The sequence below is a fragment of the Hemiscyllium ocellatum genome, chromosome 37 (genome assembly GCF_020745735.1).
Source record: "Hemiscyllium ocellatum isolate sHemOce1 chromosome 37, sHemOce1.pat.X.cur, whole genome shotgun sequence".
In the NCBI taxonomy this organism is placed as follows: domain Eukaryota; kingdom Metazoa; phylum Chordata; class Chondrichthyes; order Orectolobiformes; family Hemiscylliidae; genus Hemiscyllium; species Hemiscyllium ocellatum.
Window position 1 is genome coordinate 40,395,631 of NC_083437.1, and position 22,332 is coordinate 40,417,962.

The following is a 22,332-nucleotide window of genomic DNA, read 5'->3' on the forward strand; positions in this document are numbered from 1 at the left end:
TTTGCAGCTGTGATCTCCAGCATCTGCAGACCTCACTTTTTACTCAATCCCATCTAGTCTATAAGCCTACATCTCAATATTCTCCTCTACAGTGTTATCTTTTTCCTGTGTGAATACTGATAAAATATTCATTTAACACCTTTCCTATCTATTCGGACTCCATACTGAATGTCTGAAAAACACCTTTCCCCAGCAGATCCTATTTTCTGAAATCCCCAGTATTTTAGGGGAGGCAAAGCAAATCCTGGAAAGTCACTTGGTTTTCCTTGAAGTACAGTGGCATGGAGATTAATATCTGGGTGAAACTTGCTGGTCATTCAACTTCGCAATATGTAAATCAAGATGCAACACAGGCTTGAAATACCTTAACCAGGAGGTAGAGCAACACCAGAAAAACCTTTTGTGGGTCATGGTGCCCCCTACTGAAAGCTGCAGGTTGAGAATCAGTCGACTCAATCATGTGAGCTAGTGGATTTGGTCTACAGGAACGGGGGTGGTGGGGGAGAAATGTGGTATTTGGGACGGGATTGGCAGGGGGTGTGTGGCTGGATGGCGGGCAGGGGCATGGGGCTGGATGGGATTGGGGAGTGGGTGGGTGGGTGGCAATCTGCTGAACGGGAAGCAGGCTTTAAAAACTGAGCCCCGTAGGAAAGGCATTTAATCGGTTTAACTGAATAATTGATTATCCGAATGAAATAGTGCCTGCCCATCTCATTGAGGTTCCCCTGTATTTGGATTGGAAAGCTATTGAAAGTGCCCTGTAAAGGAGGTTTATTGTGCAAAATCAAATTACATGAGACTGTGGCTATATTGTTCATCAGTTCTCAGTCTGTTCTAGCAATCAGGGAATTGAGTAGGAATAATGTTTTTTTTGAGTGAAAGATGACTGAGATACCATGGTTTAGTACTTTGGCCTAGCTTTGCACAATATGTCCAGGTTGTTCCACTATAACATTTCGTTAATGCTAATTGCTGTAATGCAATTGACAAATTGGGGGCACTGTTTCTGAAGCGCACATTTTTATAACAGCTGCGTAAGAACATAACCATCACATTATAGAAAAACTATCTGTATTGGATGAGGGAATCAAATGTAATATTTCCAAGTTTGCTGATGCACAGTTGGGTTGTGTTGAGGATGTAAAGAGTCTTCAGGGTGACTTGGACAAATAAATTGAGTTGACAAATGTATGGCTACAGTATAATATAGATAAAGGTGAGGTCCTCCACTTTTGGGGGCTGTGGGATGGATGGGAGGGAGAAACGCTAGCTGTGTGTTACTTACATCGGCATTAAGTTATTACTATTTACAAAGGTCATTGCAGACCAGCATGCTGCTGGGAATGTTGACCTTCACTGCTAGCAGATTTGAGTACAGGAGCAACAAAGTCTTATAGTAGCTATACTAGACCTTAGACTGCACCTGGAATGTGTTCGGTTTTGGTCTCTTTACCCAAGAAAATGATGGCAATGGCAGGAATGCAGTAAAAGTTCTCCAGATGATGATTCCTGAGATGGCAGGTTTGTGGTATGATGAAAGATTGGATTGACTTGGCCTATGTTCATGGTTTAGATTGAGTGGGGCTCTCATATGTATTACCCTGATAGACCTGGACAGACAGAATGCAGGGAAGATGTTTCCCCTGGTCTGGGTGCTCACAAAAATGGGTCAATGTCTTGATACAGATAGACCTGGACTGATGAGAAGTTTCTTTACTCAACAGGTGTTGAACCTATGCAATTTTCTACCATGGAAGGCTGTGGAGGTGAAGTCATTTTAAGAAAGGAACTAATTTCTGGGTGCTAAATAGAAATTTGGTATGGGGAGAGAACAAGAGTATGACATTGAAATAGAAGATGAATATTATTATGTTAAATGGAGTGGGCCTAATGGACTCTGTGGCCTAAATTGCTCCTATTTTCTCTTCCCTTTGAAGACCCACACCAAAACATGTAATTGATAGAAAGCATCCTCCGATCGAGGAGAAGTTGAATTGTAGACAGTAGGAACAGGAGTAGGCTGTTTGGCCTTTTTGAGGCTGCTCTGCCATTTGGTATGATGACTGATGATCCTGTTACCACTTCCACCCCATACTCTTCGATCCTATTAACCCTAAGAACTATACCCATGACATCCTCAAATATAGTGTTTAGGACATTGGATTGGAGCCATGTGTCGTCTTAAGAATTAAATACAAAATGATTGAGCAATTGTCTTCAAAATAGATACTATTAGATTTAATCAGAATTGAGTTGGAAGGGGGTGGGTTTTTAAGGAAAAAACTTTTATTTCCAAATATTTACATTTTTACTGATCTCCCCAGCCTAGTGTGATCGCCTTTGTAAGCAGTCACACTATAAACAGGACTAGGCTGAACTCCCTCTTTTGCAGTCAAGAGTTCAATAACCCCTCTGTAATTAGTCGATATTTGTACTTCACTGGATCAATAGGGATATAAACTTAAACCATTGGCTAAACAGGTTTGTGGAATTTGTCTAATACTTCTGGTTTGAGTAATCCAGTTGCATGTTTATTACATTCTCTTTTGCAAGTAAATAACTCTAGTTTTATTATTGAGCTGCTATCACCCTGCTGCATCAGTTCCCCTCTCAAGACAGACTCGCTCAGAGATATGAATATTTTAAGATCAAGTGCTACTGTTTTCTTTCGAAGAATTGTGGCTGGACACAAATGTGATATGACAGGTTTGAAGGTAAAAAGCGCATAATTGTGTGGTTATAGTGTGATACTGTTTCGGGTGGCAGAGTGGCTTAGTGGTTAGCACTGCTGCCTCACAGCACCAGGGACCTGGGTTCAATTCCAGCCTCAGTTGACATGCAAACTTCACACAGACATTCTCCCCGTATCTGCGTGGGGTTCCTCCAGGTGCTCTGGTTTCCTCCCATGATGCAAAGATGTACAGATCAGGGGGATTGGCCACAGTAAATTGCCCAGAGTATTCGATACTTTAGTTAGAGGGAATTGGGTCTGGGTGGGTTATGCTTCAGAAGGTCGATGTGCACTTGTTGGGCCAAACACTGTAGGGAATCTAATCTAATCTCATCAGGTGCACAGCATAGAAACAGACAGTTCAGTCCAACTCGTCCATGCCAACCAGATATCCTAAATTAATCTAGTCCCATTTGGCCCATAATCGTCTAAACCCTTCATATAGCTGTCCAGATGCCTTTTAAATGCTGTGATTGTGCCAACCTCCACCATTTCTTCTGGCAGCTCATTCCATACACACACCACCACCTGTGAAAAAGCTGACCCATAAGCCCCTTTTAAAATCTCTCTTTCTCTCTTTCTTTCTCTCTTTTTCCCTCTCTCTTTCTTTCTCTCTCTCTCTCTCTCTTTCTCTCTTTTTCTCTCGCGCATTCTCTCTCTCGCGCTTTCTCTCTCTCGCGCTTTCTCTCTCTCGCGCTTTCTCTCTCTCCCGCGCTTTTTCTCTCCCGCGCTTTTTCTCTCCCGCGCTTTTTCTCTCCCGCGCTTTTTCTCTCCCGCGCTTTTTCTCTCCCGCGCTTTTTCTCTCCCGCGCTTTTTCTCTCCCGCGCTTTTTCTCTCCCGCGCTTTTTCTCTCCCGCGCTTTTTCTCTCCCGCGCTTTTTCTCTCCCGCGCTTTTTCTCTCCCGCGCTTTTTCTCTCCCGCGCTTTTTCTCTCCCGCGCTTTTTCTCTCCCGCGCTTTTTCTCTCCCGCGCTTTTTCTCTCCCGCGCTTTTTCTCTCCCGCGCTTTTTCTCTCCCGCGCTTTTTCTCTCCCGCGCTTTTTCTCTCCCGCGCTTTTTCTCTCCCGCGCTTTTTCTCTCCCGCGCTTTTTCTCTCCCGCGCTTTTTCTCTCCCGCGCTTTTTCTCTCCCGCGCTTTTTCTCTCCCGCGCTTTTTCTCTCCCGCGCTTTTTCTCTCCCGCTCTTTTTCTCTCCCGCGCTTTTTCTCTCCCGCTCTTTTTCTCTCCCGCTCTTTTTCTCTCCCGCTCTTTTTCTCTCCCGCTCTTTTTCTCTCCCGCTCTTTTTCTCTCCCGCTCTTTTTCTCTCCCGCTCTTTTTCTCTCCCGCTCTTTTTCTCTCCCGCTCTTTTTCTCTCCCGCTCTTTTTCTCTCCCGCTCTTTTTCTCTCCCGCTCTTTTTCTCTCCCGCTCTTTTTCTCTCCCGCTCTTTTTCTCTCCCGCTCTTTTTCTCTCCCGCTCTTTTTCTCTCCCGCTCTTTTTCTCTCCCGCTCTCTTTGTCTCCCGCTCTCTTTGTCTCCCGCTCTCTTTGTCTCCCGCTCTCTTTGTCTCCCGCTCTCTTTGTCTCCCGCTCTCTTTGTCTCCCGCTCTCTTTGTCTCCCGCTCTCTTTGTCTCCCGCTCTCTTTGTCTCCCGCTCTCTTTGTCTCCCGCTCTCTTTGTCTCCCGCTCTCTTTGTCTCCCGCTCTCTTTGTCTCCCGCTCTCTTTGTCTCCCGCTCTCTTTGTCTCCCGCTCTCTTTGTCTCCCGCTCTCTTTGTCTCCCGCTCTCTTTGTCTCCCTCCTCCTTCTTCCCCCCCCCCCCCCCCCCCCCCAAACCTATGCGCTCTAGTTCTGGACTCACCCACCAAAAGGAAAAGGCATTGTCTATTTACCTTGTCCTTGCCCCTCGTGATTTTATGAACCTCCTAAGGTCGCCTCTCACTCTTGGCTGCTCCAGGAAAAACAGCCCCAGCCTATTCAACCTCTCCCTATAGTTCTAACCCTGGAAGCATCGTTGTAAATCTTTTCTGAACCCATTCAATTTTTACAAAATCCATCCTTTTGATGGCAGAGAGATCAGAATTGCACATACTATTCCAAAAGTGGCCTAACCAATGTCCTGTGCAGCTGCAACATGACCTCCCAATGACCAATAAAGGAAATCCATTCTAAATGCCTTCACTATCCTGCTTACCGGAGACTCTCCTTTCAAGGAACTATGAACCTGCATGCTTGCAGTCAAGGGAGTAAGAACAACTTTGGTGATAAATAGTTGCACAGATGTCAATTTCAAGGGCTTATTATTTGACTATATTGGCATATCTTGTTATTTAGTTCAATAATTGAAAATTTTGGATTGGATTCTAAATGCAACAAACAAATTTCACAATTTGTATATTCAGAACTTAGATTGTGTAATGCAGTATGCATGAAATCCTGGCTTTTGTCAACCAGTGGTGTTTTCTTTCCTGTAGTTAACAAGCACAAGCCATGGATAGAAACTACATATCATGGTATTGTTACAGAAAATGATGTCTCAGTCTTGTTGGATCCTCCATTAATTGCCTTGGATAAAGATGCACCTCTACGTTATGCAGGTATGTAAATAGACCTGATATTTTCCTTGAATAAAAATTCTGAATTGCATACTTTGTCTGGAAATATATTTTTTAAAAATGCCACAAAAGTTATTTCATGATAAAGTTTGAATCTAAATTGTCTCAACTTAACTTTAATGAACAGAGTCTCGCTGAACTTGATTTAACAACATTACTTCAGGTTTTATTGCTCCACTCCATGGATTTCTTCGCCAACTCTGCCATGTTTTTCCTTTTTGTAGAATTGCATGACTTGGTTAAAAGAGTTGCTAAGCAAAAAATTGCTAACTATAGTTAAGTTGTACACAGGATTCTTGTATTTTGTGTCATGGATATGGAGTTCAATATAGTAATTGTAAGTTCTAATTGCTTCACACCACTAGTCATCTTGTATGTCTCACTCAAACTAAAAAACACTTAACTTTTATTTCTTCTCTCCGTCTCTACAAAAATAAATTCAGAGCACAAGTTGTTTTCTGTATAGCAAGAAAGCAAAATAGTGTGGAAACTGAAGGTCTAAAATCAAAAAAGACTGAAAATCTGGATCAAAGTTGGGAAACAGATGTTTATATATCTTTTGAAAGTATAGTCAAGAAGCAAAGGACGGCGAATTTAGCATTGCTAGTATAGGATAGAATAAATATATCAAAAATGAAATGAAGAGGCCAAAGTGGAAATAAACTTTGGAAAATAATCTGGGGAAATAACGAGAAATCAGGAAATAGAGGAGTTGAATAAATATTTTGCATTAATCTTCACAATAGAAGACATAATAACATTTCAAAGACAGTAAATCAAGGGGTCTAAAGTAAGGAAGACAGTAACCATAATAAATTTCTCTAGAGAAAACTTCCTAAGGAAACCAATACTACTAAAAGCTGATCGGCCCTCTTGAACTAATGGGTTGCATCCTTGAATTTTTTAAAAAGTGGCTACAGAGATAGTTGATGCCCTGGTTAACAGCCTTCCAAGAATCCTTAGACCGTGGGGAAGGGATGGGAAAACTGCCACTATAATTCATTTATTGATAAAGGAAGAGACAAAGAAGATGGCAACCATAAGCAAGTTAGCTTAATGTGTGATTAGGAGAATGTTCAAGTCTATTAAAAGATGGAATTAATGGCAGCGCATTTAGAAGTAGATATTAGAAGAAAAGACGGTATGACTTCAAGGAGGGGTCATACGTGACAAACTTTATTCAAAGCCTGTTAAGGAAGTAACATAGGATGGGGTAGATTTTCAAAAGGTATATGTAGCATATAAAGTTGGAGATAGTATGTTAGCATGAATAACAGATTGGCTAACCAGTAGAAGATAGTTAGGATAAAGGTGCATTTTCAGCATAGCCTGTAACTAGTGGAGTGCCGTAGGGAGCAGTGCTGGGGCTACAATCCATTATAATTTGTCTTAATGGCTTGTGGAAGACATGAATTTATTATTGTCACGTTGGCAGATGATTTTTAAATAATCAGTGAGAAGACCAATAGAATGCCACAAAGGCTACAGAGGAATATAGACAGGTTAAGTGAATGGGCAAAAACTTGGCAGGTGAAATGTAATTTGGGAAAATGTGAGGTTATCTACTTTGGCAGGAAGAATAGAAAAGTTGAATATTATTGAACTGGGGAGTTAGGTACATTAAGCAGCCACACAAGGATTTGTGGATTGTATGCTAGCTTTTGTGATTTATGCACAAGTTCAGCTGGTAATAGGGACGGCAAATTAAATGTTGGCCTTTTTTCAAAAGAAATGGAATATAAAACTAGGAAGGTTAAAGGGCACTTGCTTAAAAAAAATACAAGGTGCTAGTCAGATTACAGTTAGAATACTGAATATTTTTGGGCTCCTTATCTAAGAAAAGATATACTGCCATTGGAGGCAGTCCAGAGAAGGTTCACTAGATTGATCCAAGTATGGAGGGGTTTTTCTGATGAGGGCTTGAGTAAGTTGGGCTTGTACTTGAGCTTAAGAATCAGATGAGACCATATTGAAACAAGATTCTTAGGGAGCTTGTCAGGGTAGATGGAGACAAGTTGCTTCCCCTTGTAGGAGAATCAAGAACCAGATGGCATAATCCTGTGTTCGTCCTAGGACAGACAAAGAATCTCCACTGTGGAAAGTCATTCTAAGGAATTCTTTATCAGAGACTGTCAAGGCTTTGCTAAGATTCATGGCTGAAACAACACGATGGTTGCGTTCTTGTGCAACCCCACATAGAAGAATCATGCTTTAGAAACAGCGCTTAGTGTTGGCTATGTAATTGCATTATAGCCAACACGTTTTAAAAATTCGCACTTTTGAAAGTGTCCCCAATTTGTCAATTGCATTGCGTGTTTGGTTAATGTGAATTTGCTGCACTATAGCAGAACGACATAAAGAAAACTCGATGGGTTGAATAGTCTACTTCTCCAACATGTTAAGGTTTAATGAACAGGTTTGACAACATTGGTGAAGAGCCAAAGAGTTGATGCTTCAAGCCTGTGATGCTTTCATCAAAGTAACAAGTCCTGCCGCCCCAATAGGAGTACTATATTTTATGAAGTCTATTAAAAGTGCATTTGAAAATAGCTTGTGATTAGCATTACGTTTACCTGAAGCATAAAACCTTTGCACAAAGTGAATCTGTAGAGGTAACTAACTTTAATTGAGGTGTTTGCTACACTAAAAGTATTTCAGTGACTGGCTGATTTTGTTTGGGTTGTTCACTAGTGTTTATGTTGTTGAAAGATGTTGATCACATGTCCTTTTTTTTTCTTTCCCTTCATCCCCCGACCCCATCTGAAGTGGCAGCTGACTGAAGGCAAAACAGTTTTGAGCATCAACTAAAGCACAGCCATCTCTGCAGGTCACTTCTAGGGATATCAATGTCTATACAGCAAGAGTATAACTCAGCATTTGGGGGCCTTGTGGGGCAGTGATAGTCTCCTATCCTGGGCCAGAAGCCCTAGGTTCAAGTACCACCTGTTTCAGAGGTGTCAAGCCAACAAGTCAATTAAAAATATTTACAACACACCACATTCTACATTTCAGTACAGTGGATGGATGAATTTTTTTTCGGGTAATGAAATAATGTAAAAGAAATCGCATTTTAAAAAAACTGCTTAATCCTGGATTACATGATACTAACATTTGCATCTCATACAGATGCAGCTGTCTTTAATTTTTTTTTTAGATTACTTAGTGTGGAAACAGGCCCTTCAGTCCAACAAGTCCACACCGACCCTCCGAAGAGCAACCCACCCAGACCCATTCTCCTACATTTACCCCTTCACCTAACACTGGCAATTTAAGCATGGCCAATTCACCTAACCTGCGCATTTTTGGACCGTGGGAGGAAACCGGACCACCCAGAGGAAACCCATGCAGACACAGGGAGAATGTGCAAACTCCACACAGTCAGTTGTCCAAGACGGGAATTGAACCTGGGTGTCTAGTGCTGTGAGGCAGCAGTGCTAACCACTGAGCCACTGTGCCACCCAGTTGTGTCCATTGTTTGAAGTTACATCAAGCTCAAAGGAAGATTTTAAGCATCTCGGTCCAAGGATACCAGTAAACAAGTACCTCATTGTCCTAAGCCTAACTATCTTCAGCTTATTCATCAGTGATGTTCCCTCCATCATTTGGGTCTGAGGTATAGTGAGCTGATACTGAACTAGACCAGCTGCACACATATCATATCTCCAAGAGCATGCCAGATGTTAGGAATTGTACACAGTAACTTAACACCTTCCCAATGTCTATAACATCTAAAAGGCACAAGTCAGGAATGTGATGGTGTACTCTCCCCTTACCTGGTTGAGTGTAGTTCCAGTTGCACTTGTGAAGTTTGACACCGTCCAGAACAGAGCATCCTTCTTGATTGGCACCCCATCCATCATCATCAACATTCACTCGCTCTACTGACTTCAGTTAAACAGTAGCAAAAATGTGTGTATCATCATCCTCTTGCACTCCACTAACTCATCAAGGATCCTTCCAAAATACCTTCTCAATCACTTTCATTTCTTTCACTTGTAAAATGTATGCAACTCCAGTTCATTGAATTTGTAACATTTCCTCTCTAATGTGTTTGCATACACTCATTCAGCACAGTGAGCGAAGAGATTTTTGGGGAGAACTTAAAGTACAGTTTACAAAATAAATATCATCTGCAGTTTTCTAGGTTTATCTCCAGTTTGGAAACATTGAGATTTGCGTTGAGCATATATTAAGTACCCCTCACATCCACTGTCTGTAATCTGGAACTTTAATTTACTGTATTGTCAGCTGCTCCAAAAGCTAGTTTTTGATTCAGCGAGAAATTTTGTACTTAAATTAGTCTGTTTTTATATCACCATCCTCATTCAATTTCTTTGCACTTATACCAAATAAGTTAATAAACTTAAACACATTTCAGGACAGATGGTGTCAACTCTCCAACAGTTGTGTAGCATTTCAGTAAATGCAAGGCATTAATCCTTTTGATCTGCACCATCAAATTGATCGGCCCACTAATTAATGCAAATAACTGCAGGGTTCCAAATAAATGATGCATGATGAGTCCTATGTCCTTACTCAACTTGGGGGGGGTGGGTATAAAGGAATAAGGAGAAAAGGTTTTGAAAATTAAAATGCTTTTTGAAATTCCTCTGTCTACCAATTGAAAATATGCTCTTAGTCACACAAATGTGTAACATGAAAAATAAAGTTGCTCAGCTCTGTTATGCAAACTGCCTTTGAAAGTCATTTCTATTTAATTTAAATTCTAAAAGGATTAGCCTCTTTTCTAGACCCAGGCCCTGAGATGGTCTTCAGCTGCTATCATGGTTGGATTTACTTTGTCAGCCTATTTGTGATTCTTTTCCTTATCAAGCCAGATTTCCAAAATACTTCCAGTCCCCCTCTCTGGTACTGACAACACACTAACCTTGACACTCATGTATGAAGCGCACAATTTGCATTTCTCACTCATTGTTCCTCAACTCTTGTCAACTTTCTTTTCTTTCCTATTCAGTGATCTACTCCAGTTGTCCCACTGTCAAAATTTGATTTCTGTTAATCATTTACCATTCTGCTGTTTCTTTGGGAATTAAAACTTGCCTCTGCAACATCCACCATATCCGTTGCAACCTTTCCAAAATTGGTAACCCATTTTGTCTCATTTGAGCGCTGTCTTCTGTCATTCTTGCTCATTTCCATAGTTATTTCCCAAATTAAATCCTCCACTATCCTCTTCCTATACTAGGTGAAGTGACGCATAGAATCGTTATTGGAATAATTTTAAGGGGAAGAAACTTCAAGACTAGAAACCAAAATGGATATCTCACTCGTCCCATTTTTAAAAAAAAAACTCTGGCATAGATGTGTAGATTTCTTTGGAAGAACCACACTTCCAGTCAGCTGCCAGCCAGATTGAAAGCTGTAAGGTGGGTAAAATTGTAGCTCCAGACTGTAGATGTTGATTAATCTGGGAAAGGGATAGCATTCACGCTCCTTGGCCACAGGCAGTCCTATGAAGATATGTACCTGCCCTGCATTTCATATCTTCATTCAGAAGCAGGTTTCCTGAACTATAGAACCCCTCACTGCATTAAAATTGGAATTACAAAACAAGTGAAAATAACAGCTAAATATTCTATTTTTGGTCTCTGTTCTGGGCTGGTTTTAGTGGTGGTTGAGTTTTCAAAACTTTATGGCAGTTCACTTTTTGAATTATCCTGTTAACTGTTTTTATTGAAAAATAATGGATGTTTAACGAGAGACTTTAAAATGACATTTTATACCTAACTTGAATATTTATTGTATTGCATCTGATGATGTCAGTTGAGAAAACTTTTATGCTTCTGGAGAGGAATGACTGAAGTTTCAAATGGAAGATATTTTTAATTTAGCATTCGGTTATATACAAGTTATTTATGCAGCATCATTGTAACTCTTGTACCACATACAACTGCAAGATTAAGCAATGTTCATTTTTAGATGTTGAATACTTAGTGGAAACATTGAATTAAAATGTAGTATTGAAATATCAGTGTTAATAACATATTGATTTTTACCTTGTCTAAATGAAGTTAATTTGGGATAAAGATTTTGCACTCATCATATACACAAGATGCAGTGTATGTGGCAATAGTAGTCTTGACTGTGTTTCTACTGTACGTTGGGTGATACTGTAATATGGAGAAGATATTTTCTAATGTGTTACTAAGTTCTGAATCACGTTAGGTAATTTTTCATTTTTCCATGTAAAGTGTCTTTACAGTGCCTGGAATGGTTAAGGTTAGTATGTTTTTAAAAATATTATTGCTTTCAATATTTTAAGATTATCTTTGTAACCTGGGAATTCCAGTGATTTGAGCAATATTTTTGAACTGTTTGAAAAGCCTGTAAAGTAATTTTAAAAATTGCTGTGAATCGAGTACAGATGAGCTTGAATATCAATTGCTTTGTATTTACATTTATCCTTTGACTTAGTCCCTGTCTTCACCCTTTTAATTCCTTATCTCGATGACTGATCTCTGTTTTATCTTTTCTTCCCCTTATAGAGAGGTATGAGGTGACATTCACCAAACAAGGTGATACCTGGGTTCTTTCTTTCATTCATCATGAACAATTATATTAACTCACTAACTCTGGTCATAAAATGGGGAATCAGCACTTGAACAGCAAATCCTGTCATCAGTTTTATTCCCCATTGTTATCCAGGTTTATCTGCAAAAATGACTGGATGCAATGTTTAATTTTAAAGTGTTTGTTAGAAATATCAGTTGTTTGACATCCTTTCCATTTTCCCTCTTAAGGAGATTCTATCGAACCTAACCCCTCTTTCACCCGAGTATAAATTTTTGAACACACATTTTAAATAAACACTCTTGTGCTCACCCTTTGATAGCTTTTAGGATGCATACAAAGCAATATTGTGTTTGATGGTAAAAATACTCAAATATATTAAGATGAACAGGAAATTCTGAAGCCCTGGCCATTTGTCACTCAATTGAAAGAGTTCAGAAATTAGTTATTCATTCGCAATCTATTTCTGCACAAATAGATTTTCCACATTTGCCTCGATCATCCTTTTGACTTAATCCACGAATATCAAATGCTTTAGAATGTAGCATTGCTGCAATGATAAAGGATGTCATTGCAATTCGATGAGTTAACAGGAATGCAAAAAAGACCAGTCTCAAATCTGCACTTCGTTTCATTTATTCCCTGCTGTGTAATGTTGTCCTCCCTCCAAATTTGGTTTGTGTTTCTATACAAAACCACAAGAGATAAGTAGCTTGAGGAAGGAATAAGTTTAGTAAATGGTCGAACTATTAAATGAGACCAGATTTTTGTTTTGCTTGCTGCTGCTTATCTTGAACCAAAGTGATTGATAGAATGTTATCAAAGGCTAACTGAAATGGGAAAATCAGTTTGCATCCTGTTACTGATTGTTGAAAAAATCCTCGTTGGAAGTGTGCATGTCTGGACATTATTTAAAGACTAGGATTGCATTGAAGTTCATTAGCTGATGCTTTATGCTAAGACTGAAGTTTCTTAGGGAGTTTAATGGTTGAATAATAGCTTGATAGTTGTATGATTTCAGAAGAAGTGAGAAAGGAAAAGCATGATGCAAATTGACTAAAACGTAATGCGGAATTTTATCATGGATATTTAACAAGAGACCATTTCTATTGGAGTTTCCAGAAAGTCTAACTATTAGTTTCAGTAGACACACTCCTGTAGTTTTGATTTTGGAGTCTGTGCAATATTACTTCTGATTAGACTTTTGTTTACTAATATCTAGGCTTATTAGAGTTAGTCTGTCATCCAGTTTTTTTCAATATCTTCGTTGCAATTTTGCTGTTTGTGGAAAATATAGGTTGGAAATTTAGTGTCTATCCTTTCTGTAATACTGAATTTGAGAATTTATAATCCTATATTTGGCTGTTTTCTAACTTTTTAAAATCCTTTCAGGAAAATTGACTTTTGAGATCAGTTGGAGTTAACACTAACCATTTTGAACCCAGTGATGTTACCCAAGTTGGGTGTTTCACACTCAACCCTTGACAACTTGTCAAAAGGGCTGGTGCATTTGCTGAAATGAGCATAACGTATGCTAGGTATTCAGTTCTGGAATTGGATATCAAACTGATATTTCTAATGCTGAATTGCCATCCAGTGGTTTGTCTTGGTCTCCCAATTGTGGACAGATACATTACACAGGAAGACTTAATTTCATGTAAAAGTAATGAGTTTTGACAGTATTTGTGAGACTGTGCTGAACCTATATCAAATGCTTGTACATCTCAGACTTAACTTTGCTCTCTTAACTTTTTGTCTTGATCAGAATAGGCAGCCAAGCTTTGTCCAGTAGCTTGGTATAGAAGATGCCAACAGTCATGGCTGTATGTTACAAGTTATTGCTGTCTAAGTACTCCTGTGAAATGCCTGTCTCTCTTTCTCACTCTTTTTTTTTTCTCTCTCTCTCTCTCTCTCTATCTCGCTCTCCTCTTCTCTTCTCTTCTCCTGCATGAATGGATGCAATGTAAACCAGTGGCTGGAAGGCAGGCATATGCTCCTTTAACTAAGTCCCAGAACTCACCCAAACAAGGCACAGGCTTTGCTTTTTCCACAGACCCTCACAAAAACAATCCCTGGCTGTGAAGTTTGGACTGCTGTTGCACATTAACTTTTTTGTTAATTTAATGCATAATGGTTCCAGCTCTAACTTACTGTTTGTTAAAACTCTAGGTGAGATTTGTGGATTTAGAATTCATGGACAGAATGTACCATTTGAAGCTGTGGTGGTTGATAAAACCACAGGTGAAGGTGTCATACGTTCAAAAGAGAAGATGGACTGTGAGTTGCAGAAAGAGTATACCTTTACTATCCAGGCATATGACTGTGGAGAGGATCCAGATGGAGGAAATATGAAGAAGTCCCATAAGTAAGTATGCACTGAGGAGCAAAGAATGCTGAAGCATTGGTTTATTTTGTAATCGACTTGCTACAATCCAACCAATAAGTAAGTCAGTTTAACTGTCAGCAATGGGATGTCAAAGGTGAATGTCTGCGCATTTTTGAAAAGGCCCTGTTTAGGCCTGGTTTTTCAAGCCTTGTTTCTTGTTTCTGATTTTAGTAACCTCCCAGGTGGTTGTTGTTGTTCGGCTCCCATTTCCATTCCTAATGATGACTGAGTGGATGAAGGAAGACCATAGATATAGAAATTGAATTGGATCACTCGGCCCATTGAGTCTGCTCCACTGTTCAATCATGGCTGATAGGCTTCTCATCCCCATTCTCCTGCCTTCTCCTTGATCCCCTTACTAATCGTGAATCTAGCTGCCTTAACAAAGGGATTTGGAAATTATAGTTCAGGATTATCTTAAGGTTAATATGCAGGTTCAGTTAACATTTAGGAAGGCAAATGTAATGTTACATTCTAGCCCTCTTGAATGCTAACAGCAGAGGAGATGTACTGCTGAGGCTGTAAAAGATGCTGGTCAGATTGCATTTAGAATACTGAGTATAGTTTTGGATTCCATAACTAAAAAAAGGTGCTGGCATTGGAGGGGTCCATAGAAGGTTCACAAAAATGATTCCAGGGATCAAGGGTTTGTCATATGAGGAGCAATTGAGGACTCTGGGTTTGTACTCAGTGGAGTTTAGAAGGATGGTGGGGATCTCATTCCCAGTTGGAGAAGGTGAGGGCTGGAGATTAGAGTTGTGTGTGGGGTGCAGGAAAGCACAGCAGGTCAGATAGCAGGAGAATAGACGTTTTGGGTACAAACCCTTCTTGTACCCTGCGAGATGATTTCAGTCCTATGCGAAGTCTCTTCCAAGGATGCCTTACCTTGAAGTTCTCCTCATCTCTCTACAAGGATCTCGCTGATTTCACCGCTCCCTCTCTCTCTCTCTCCCCTCACCCATGGTTGTCATCTCTGCTGTGAAGCTCTTAGCCATGTCCTGAAGCAGACTTGCTACCACAGCCACATCTCCTTCCTGATCCCTGCTGTGAAGGGCTTATGTCCAAAACGTCGATTCTCCTCCTCGAATGCTGCCTGACCTGATGTGCTTTGCCGGTACCACATACTCGACTCTCTCTGAAATTTGCCGAATACTGGATAGAGTGGATGTCGTGATGATTCCACAACTGGGAGAGACCAGGATCAGAGAGCACAACATTCCCTTCTCTTCCTTAGAAAGGAGATGAGGAGGAAGTTCTCCAATTCTTGTGAATCTGTGGAACGCATTGCTGCAGAGGGCTGTAGAGGCTGATTCGTTGAATGCTTTGCTTTAGATTTCTGTAGCCTACCAAAGTGCATAACCTCACATTTGTATTCCATCAACTACTACTTCGCTCACTCTCCTAGCCTGTCCAAGTCCTTCTGCAACCTCCCTGCTTCCTCAGCATTACCTGTTTTCTCCATCTATCTTTCATCTGCAAATTCGCAACAGCATCCCTGATTCCTTCATCCAAATAGCAAGTAATTGCAGCTTTAACCTCCGCTGCAGACACTGCAGTAAAGGAATTTCTTTCACCTTGAAGGATTGCTATGTTCTGCCCAAGTCAACAGTTGTCTGTTGATAAAGAATTGAGATTTTGCTGTGTAGTTTTTGAACAGCTGTTTTCAAGACTTAAGTCTAGTAAGGGGTCAGTTTAAATTCTTGAGAACATATGCTGCAGGATCAGAAGTTCTGCTGTTGTATAAATCCTACAAGATGCAGAGATTCCTGGGATTATTTCTGACCTATTTACTTGGCTGAAATATCCTTTTAACTGTTGAAGATTAAAATGTTATACTCTGTTTGGCATTCAAGTGTTACAGCTGAAGGGTGGGGTGCATTGAGATAGATCTGTTCAGGCTGATTTCCATATCTGAAAGACAAGTTTTCCATTGCTTTAAGCTATGAGAAGCTTACCTCTCACTGCTGGTGAAAGGAGCTCAATAATATCTTTCATCAAATTTAAATACACTTCTCCCCCAGGGCACATAATTTAGAGAAAATGACTCTTAAGATCTGTTTCAAAAGAAATTATATTACAAGTCTAAGCAAAGATATGGATGTGAAAGCATTTTGTTTCATCTGATATTTTAATTATTTCCTTCATCCCTTTTTAAAGTAGTTCTTGGCCCCAACATGTTGGAAGTAGTACAATTAATTGGATGTCACTGGTTGCTCCTGCATCATTCGCTGTAAGTTACCCTGCTGATTTCCAGAGCCAATCCTAACTCACTTTTATATATAACAAAAATATGGATCATGACAACTGAGTCACGGTGCTCAAGTTATTATAGTTCTACTTCAATCACTCCATTATGAGCAGTGGTCAGAAATGAATGGGAAGGTCAGTCGACCAATGGAAGAAAATCCTGTCTGGGAGACTATTTCATGTTTGCATTACCAGTTGGGCAGTCTTGATTATATTTCCTCTTCAAATCATCCCAATTACTTCACCGGCAAGAAAATTAGATCAAGGAAGACTTCACAATTTTCATGTGCTAGCAGACTTGAATTCTACAGCATGGAAACAGACCCTTAGGCCAACTCATCCACACCAACCAGACATCCCAATCTAACCTAGTCCCATTTGTCAGCATTTGGCCCATATCCCTGTTAAATCCTTCCTATTCATGTACTTATCCAGATGCCTTTTAAATGTTGTAATTGTACCAGCCTCCACCACTTCCTCTGGCTGCTCGTTCCATACATACACAATCCTTTGTGTGGAAAAAGTTGTCCCTTGGGTCCCTTTTAAAATTTTCCCCCCTTGCCCCAAACCCATGCCCTCTAGTTCTGGACTCGCCTGTCCCAGGGAAAAGACCTTGTCTATTTACCTTATCCATGCCTCTCATGATTTTATAAACCTCCTTAGGTCACCCCTCAGCCTCTGCTGCTCCAGAGATAAAAGCCTCAGCCTGTTGAGCCTCTCCCTATAGCTCACATCTTTCAGTCATGGCAACATCCTTAAATATTTTCTGCACCCTCCAGTTTAACAACATCGTTCCTATCTATAGAATGGTGACTATAATTATGCGCAGTATTCTGAAAGTGCCCACACCAGTGACCTGTACAGCTGCAACATAATATCCTAACTCCTGTGTTCTGTGTTCTATGTTCTGACCAATGAAAGCAAGCGTTCCAAACACCACCTTCACTGTGAAAGTCAAGTCCAACTGTGACTTCACTCTCAAGGAACTATGCACCTGCACCCCTAGGCCCTTTGTTTGTCAACATTCCCCAGGGCCCTGCTATTAACTCTTAAGCCCTGACCTGGTTTATCTTATCAAAATGCAACATATCACATTTATCTAAATTAAAAATCCATCTGATCAAGGTCCTGTTGTATTGAAATTTTCATTTTCACTGTCAACTATATCACTTATTTTAGTGTTATCTGCAAACTTCCAAACACACCTTGTATATTCCCATCCAAATCGTTTATGTAAATGATGGCACGCAGTGGACCTAGCACCAATCCTTGTGGCACATGGCTGGTCACAGGCATCCAGTCCAAACAACAGCCCCCTATCGCAACCCCCTCTCTCCTAACTTCAAGACTTTAAAGAATTGGAGTGTTTATCTGCAGGACATACTTTGTTGGTTCTCTGTTCATGTCCTCATTTGACAGAGACATTTCCAGTATTTATTGTTTTAGATCATTATGAAGAGAATGCACCGCCTGTCTTTTTCTTAATCTCTTGTTAATATCCATTGACTACAGAGAGAAAGTGAGGAGTGTAGATGCTGGAGTATCCGAGTTAGTGGGGTGATGGAAAAGCACAGCAATATTTGAGGAGCAGGGGAATCGATGTTTCAGGTACAAGCCCTTCAGGAATGGGAAAGGGAGCTGAGAGGTAAATGTGGGGTTGGGGGGGTGGGGGGGAGGAGGAGGTTTGTGGAGGTGGCAGGGAATGCGATGGGTAGATAGTGGCAGGTAAGAGGGGAGGGTGGAGTGGATAGGTGGGAAGAAAGATGGACAGATGGGACATTTAAAAGAGGGTGGTGCTGAGTTGAAGCGTTGGATCTGGGATGAGGTAGGGGGAGTGAAGATAAGGAGACTGGTGAAGTTGACAGTACCATGTGGTTGGAGGGTCCCAAGGCAGAAGTTGAGGCATTCTTCCAGTGATTGGGTGGCTTGAATCTGACAGTGGTGGCTGTCCAGGACTGGCATGTCCTTGGCGGAATGGGAGGGGCAGTCAACCACAGGGCGATGGGGTTGTTTGGTGCATGTCCCCCAGAGATGTTCCCTGAAACATTCCACGAGTTGGTCTCCTGCCTCCCCAATGTAGAGGAGACAACATTGAGAGTTATGGACACAGTAGATGACATGTTTGGATGTGCAGGAAAATCTCTGCTGGATGTGAAAGGATCCTTTGGTTCCTTGGATGGAGGTGAGGGCACACATTTTGCACCTCTTGTGGTGGCAAGGAAGTTGTGGAGGGTGGGTTGGTGATGGGGGCTGTGGACCTAACTAGGGAGTCACAGAGGGAATGGTCTTTGCAGAATGCAGATGGGGTGGGGAGGGAAATACCTCTCTGGGGTCTGACTGGAGGTGGCTGAAATAGTGGATGATGATGCGTTGTATCCAGAGATGAATGGGATGGAATGTGAGGACCATAGGGGTTCTAGCCTTGTTGCAGTTACAGGGATGGGGTTCAAGGGCCCAGGCATGGGAAATGGTGGAGATGTGCTTGAGGGCGTTGATCACGTGGGAGGGAAAATTGCAGCCCTTGAAATAGGAGGCCATCTGCGATGTCCTGGAGTGAAATTGCTTCTCCTGGGATCAGGTATGGCAAAGGAATTGGAGTAAGGGATAGCATTTTTTTTTACAGAAGGGTTGGGAGGCGGTGTAGTCCAGATAGCTGGGAATCGGTGGATTTGAAGTAGACGTCTGTGTTGAGTTGGTCACCAGAGATGGAGACTTGAGGGGTCTTGGAAGGGGAGGGAAGTGTCAGGTGAACTTAAGGTCAGGGTGGAAGATATTTGTGAAATTCAGGTGTTCAACCTTGTGTGAGCACAAGGTAATGCTGATAATTATCAATGTAGTGGAGGAAAAGGTGGAGGATGGTGCTAGTGTGTAACTGTAGGACTCTTCCCCATACCTGAAAGAAGAGGCAGCCATAGCTGGGGCCCATGCAGGTACCCATGGCTTCCCCCTTTTGGTCTGAAGGAAGTGGGAGAATTTGAAGGACAAGTTGAGGGTGAAGACCAGTTCCACCAATCAAATGTGTGCCGGTGGAGGGGTACGGGTTGGGTTGGCGAGAGAAGAAGGAACTGAGGGCTTGGAGACCTTTGTCTGATGGATGCACGTGCATAGTTTCCCCAGCCCCTAACACCTCATCTTCACCATGGACATTCGGTCCCTATAAGAGTTCATCTGCTGTGGTAAAGGTCTCCAGGTACAGCACGTTATCTTTTGCCATTTCCACCACCTACAATCAGACCCCACCACCAGATAGATGTGGTGCAACACGGTGGCTGTGGTTAGCACTGCTGCCTCACAGCACCAGGGTCCAGGGTTTGATTCCTGCCTGTCGATTTGGAGTTTGCACATTCTGCGTCGGTTTCCTTCGGGTGCTCCGGTTTCCTCCCAATATCCAAAGGTGTGCAGGTCAGATAAATTGGCCATGCTAAATTGCCCACAGTGTTGGTCAGGGGTATATATAGGGTAGGGGAATGGGATTGTGTGGATTTCTCTTCAGACAAGCGGTGCGGACTTGTTGGGCCGAAGGGCCTGTTTCCACACTGGAGAATCCACCCATCCCACCCCATCCTTTGTTCTTCAGAGACCGTTCCCTCAGTGACTCCCTCATTAGGTCCACCCTCCATTTCTGGCATCTTCCCTTGCCCCAAAAGCGGTGTAAAACCTGTGCCCTCACCTCTGTCCAGGGATCTTTTCACATGTGGCAGTGATTTTCCTGCACATACAAACACCTCATCTACTGTTCTGGTTGATCTGTAGTCTCCTGTACATTGGGAACACAGGATGCCAACTCTGAGCGTTTCAGGGAACATCTCTGGGTGACACACACCAAACAACCCCACTGCCCTGTGGCCGACTGCTTCAACACCCCCTCCAACTCTGCCAAGGACATGCAAGTCCTGGGCTGTCTCCACTGTCAATCCAAGCCACCTGATGACTGGAGGAAGAACACTTCATCTTCAGCCTCGGGATCCTCAACCACATGGCATCAATTTAGACCTCCCCTCCCCTTACATTGTCCCAGGTCCAACCCTCCAACTCTCACTGCTGTCTTGATCGCCTGTAATTTTCCTTTCCCATATATCTGCTCCACTGTCCCATTTGACCTACCACTGTCACCTCCCACACCCCTCACCCCCAAGTCTACCTATCACCTTCCCATCCACCCCCCTCCCTCCTATTTATCTCCAAGGCACCCTTCTGCCCACTCTACCCCACATTCCTGATGAAAGCCTTATGCTCGAAATGTTGACTCTCCTTGAATGCTGTCCGACCTTCTATACTTTTCCAGCGCCACACTTTTTGCTACTACGTAGTCCTTAAACTTTGGTGTTATCTAACCTTTTTGGTTCTACTCATTTCTTTTACAAATTGCTCCTTCAAAAACTTTCACTTGGACCAAAAATATGTGTTGTTTGTGGCTGGTAATCAGTTTCATCTGGTGTGGAGGAACAGCGGTACTCCGATGGGATGCTTTAGTATGTTAAAGGTCATGTTTAAATAGATCAATTGTAGCAGCTTTACTACTGACCTAATTATGACTGGCTAGTTCAGTACTTGTTCTGGGTTGAATATTTGTCTTTTGTGGGCTGTATGATGTGCTATTAGCTGATTAAATCCAAGAGTTATTAGGGAGGCTATCTAAATGTGCTTCCAATTCCTAACCAGTACGTCTGCTTTACAGGGCCAATGTTCATATCCAGGTAAATGACATAAATGAGTACGCCCCAGTTTTCAAAGAGAAGTCTTACAAAGCCACAATCATTGAAGGAAAGAAGTATGATAGCATCTTAAGAGTGGAAGCAATCGATGCAGACTGTTCGCCTCAGTTCAGCCAGATCTGTAGTTACGAAATTGTTACTCCCGATGTGCCATTCATTATTGATAAAGATGGTAAGTGATGAGCCGCGTGGGTATGCACTTCCAAATAAAGACATTAAACTTTAGATTTCTAATGTTGAATTTTAAATTTTAACAATGATTCGGTTTTGAGTAAAATATTTGTCAGATGTTGACTTCATTTTTTTGCTATGTGGGATCATTTAGATCATGATTTTACAAATGGCAAGAAGAGGAAAAGATTCTAGATTATCCAATAATTGACATTCAGTGTTAGATTCCTTACTCACTAGTCTGTCCTGTAGGAATTGCCACCTTGGTGGATTAATCTTAAATCAGAATATTAAAATCAATTAGAAACACAAATGAGAGATATAAAAAGAAGTTATGGAGTCCCCTGATGTGTATAGCAACACAGGTCTCAAAGATGAAGACATTAAACATACCTGAGCTGAACTATAAAATTTGAGGTTAAATGCCGCTAATTATTTCAACATAATGGAAGCCATCAGTTTTGTTTGAGTTTGCGTTTAGTGGTTCCTCAGTGTTTGCTCATCTCTCTATCTGTGGATTGCATCTTGCCTTCCCATTATAAATAGAAATTAATGCAAGAGGATTATTCTCTAAGTTATCAATTTGTTTTCACTGTCTTCCATTATTCTTCCCATCTCTTAAGGTCCTTATTTAGTTATGGTTCAGAGTCTGCTGGAAGTCCTCCAATACTGAGCCCAACTAGCTGTTTTTCACTCGTTCAAGACTGTGGATGTTAAACTTTTTAACCATAGAATGTATAGTTCTCATCACACTGACGTTCTCTCATCTGAATTCTCCAATATGAGTTCAGGGCTACTGATGAAAAATGAGTTTTGATTTTTTTCTTTCCCCTTTTTTCATATCACAGTAATAAATAGCTGGTGACTTAACCAAGAAAACCTCACTGTTTTTCAAGTTGTCACTTTTTCAAGTGACCAATACACGGGCTATTTTGTTTGTTCTTCCCAATTTTTTTTTGTTGTGTTCC

General features: G+C 41.4%; 1 protein-coding gene across 4 annotated transcripts in view; it reads left to right on the top strand.

Moving 5' to 3' along the window:
• The window catches only part of clstn1 (calsyntenin 1), a 91,067-nt gene that overhangs the window by 36,682 nt on the left and 32,053 nt on the right, over window positions 1–22,332 (top strand). For 2 of the 4 annotated variants that reach the window (XM_060852340.1, XM_060852342.1), the window contains exons 2-5: window positions 5,174–5,296; window positions 11,821–11,850; window positions 14,015–14,210; window positions 21,157–21,365. In XM_060852340.1, coding sequence (XP_060708323.1) covers window positions 5,174–5,296; window positions 11,821–11,850; window positions 14,015–14,210; window positions 21,157–21,365 — 558 coding nt within the window. The remainder of the gene's footprint in view (window positions 1–5,173; window positions 5,297–11,820; window positions 11,851–14,014; window positions 14,211–21,156; window positions 21,366–22,332) is intronic. The other 2 variants (XM_060852341.1, XM_060852343.1) reach the window with 1 other exon arrangement.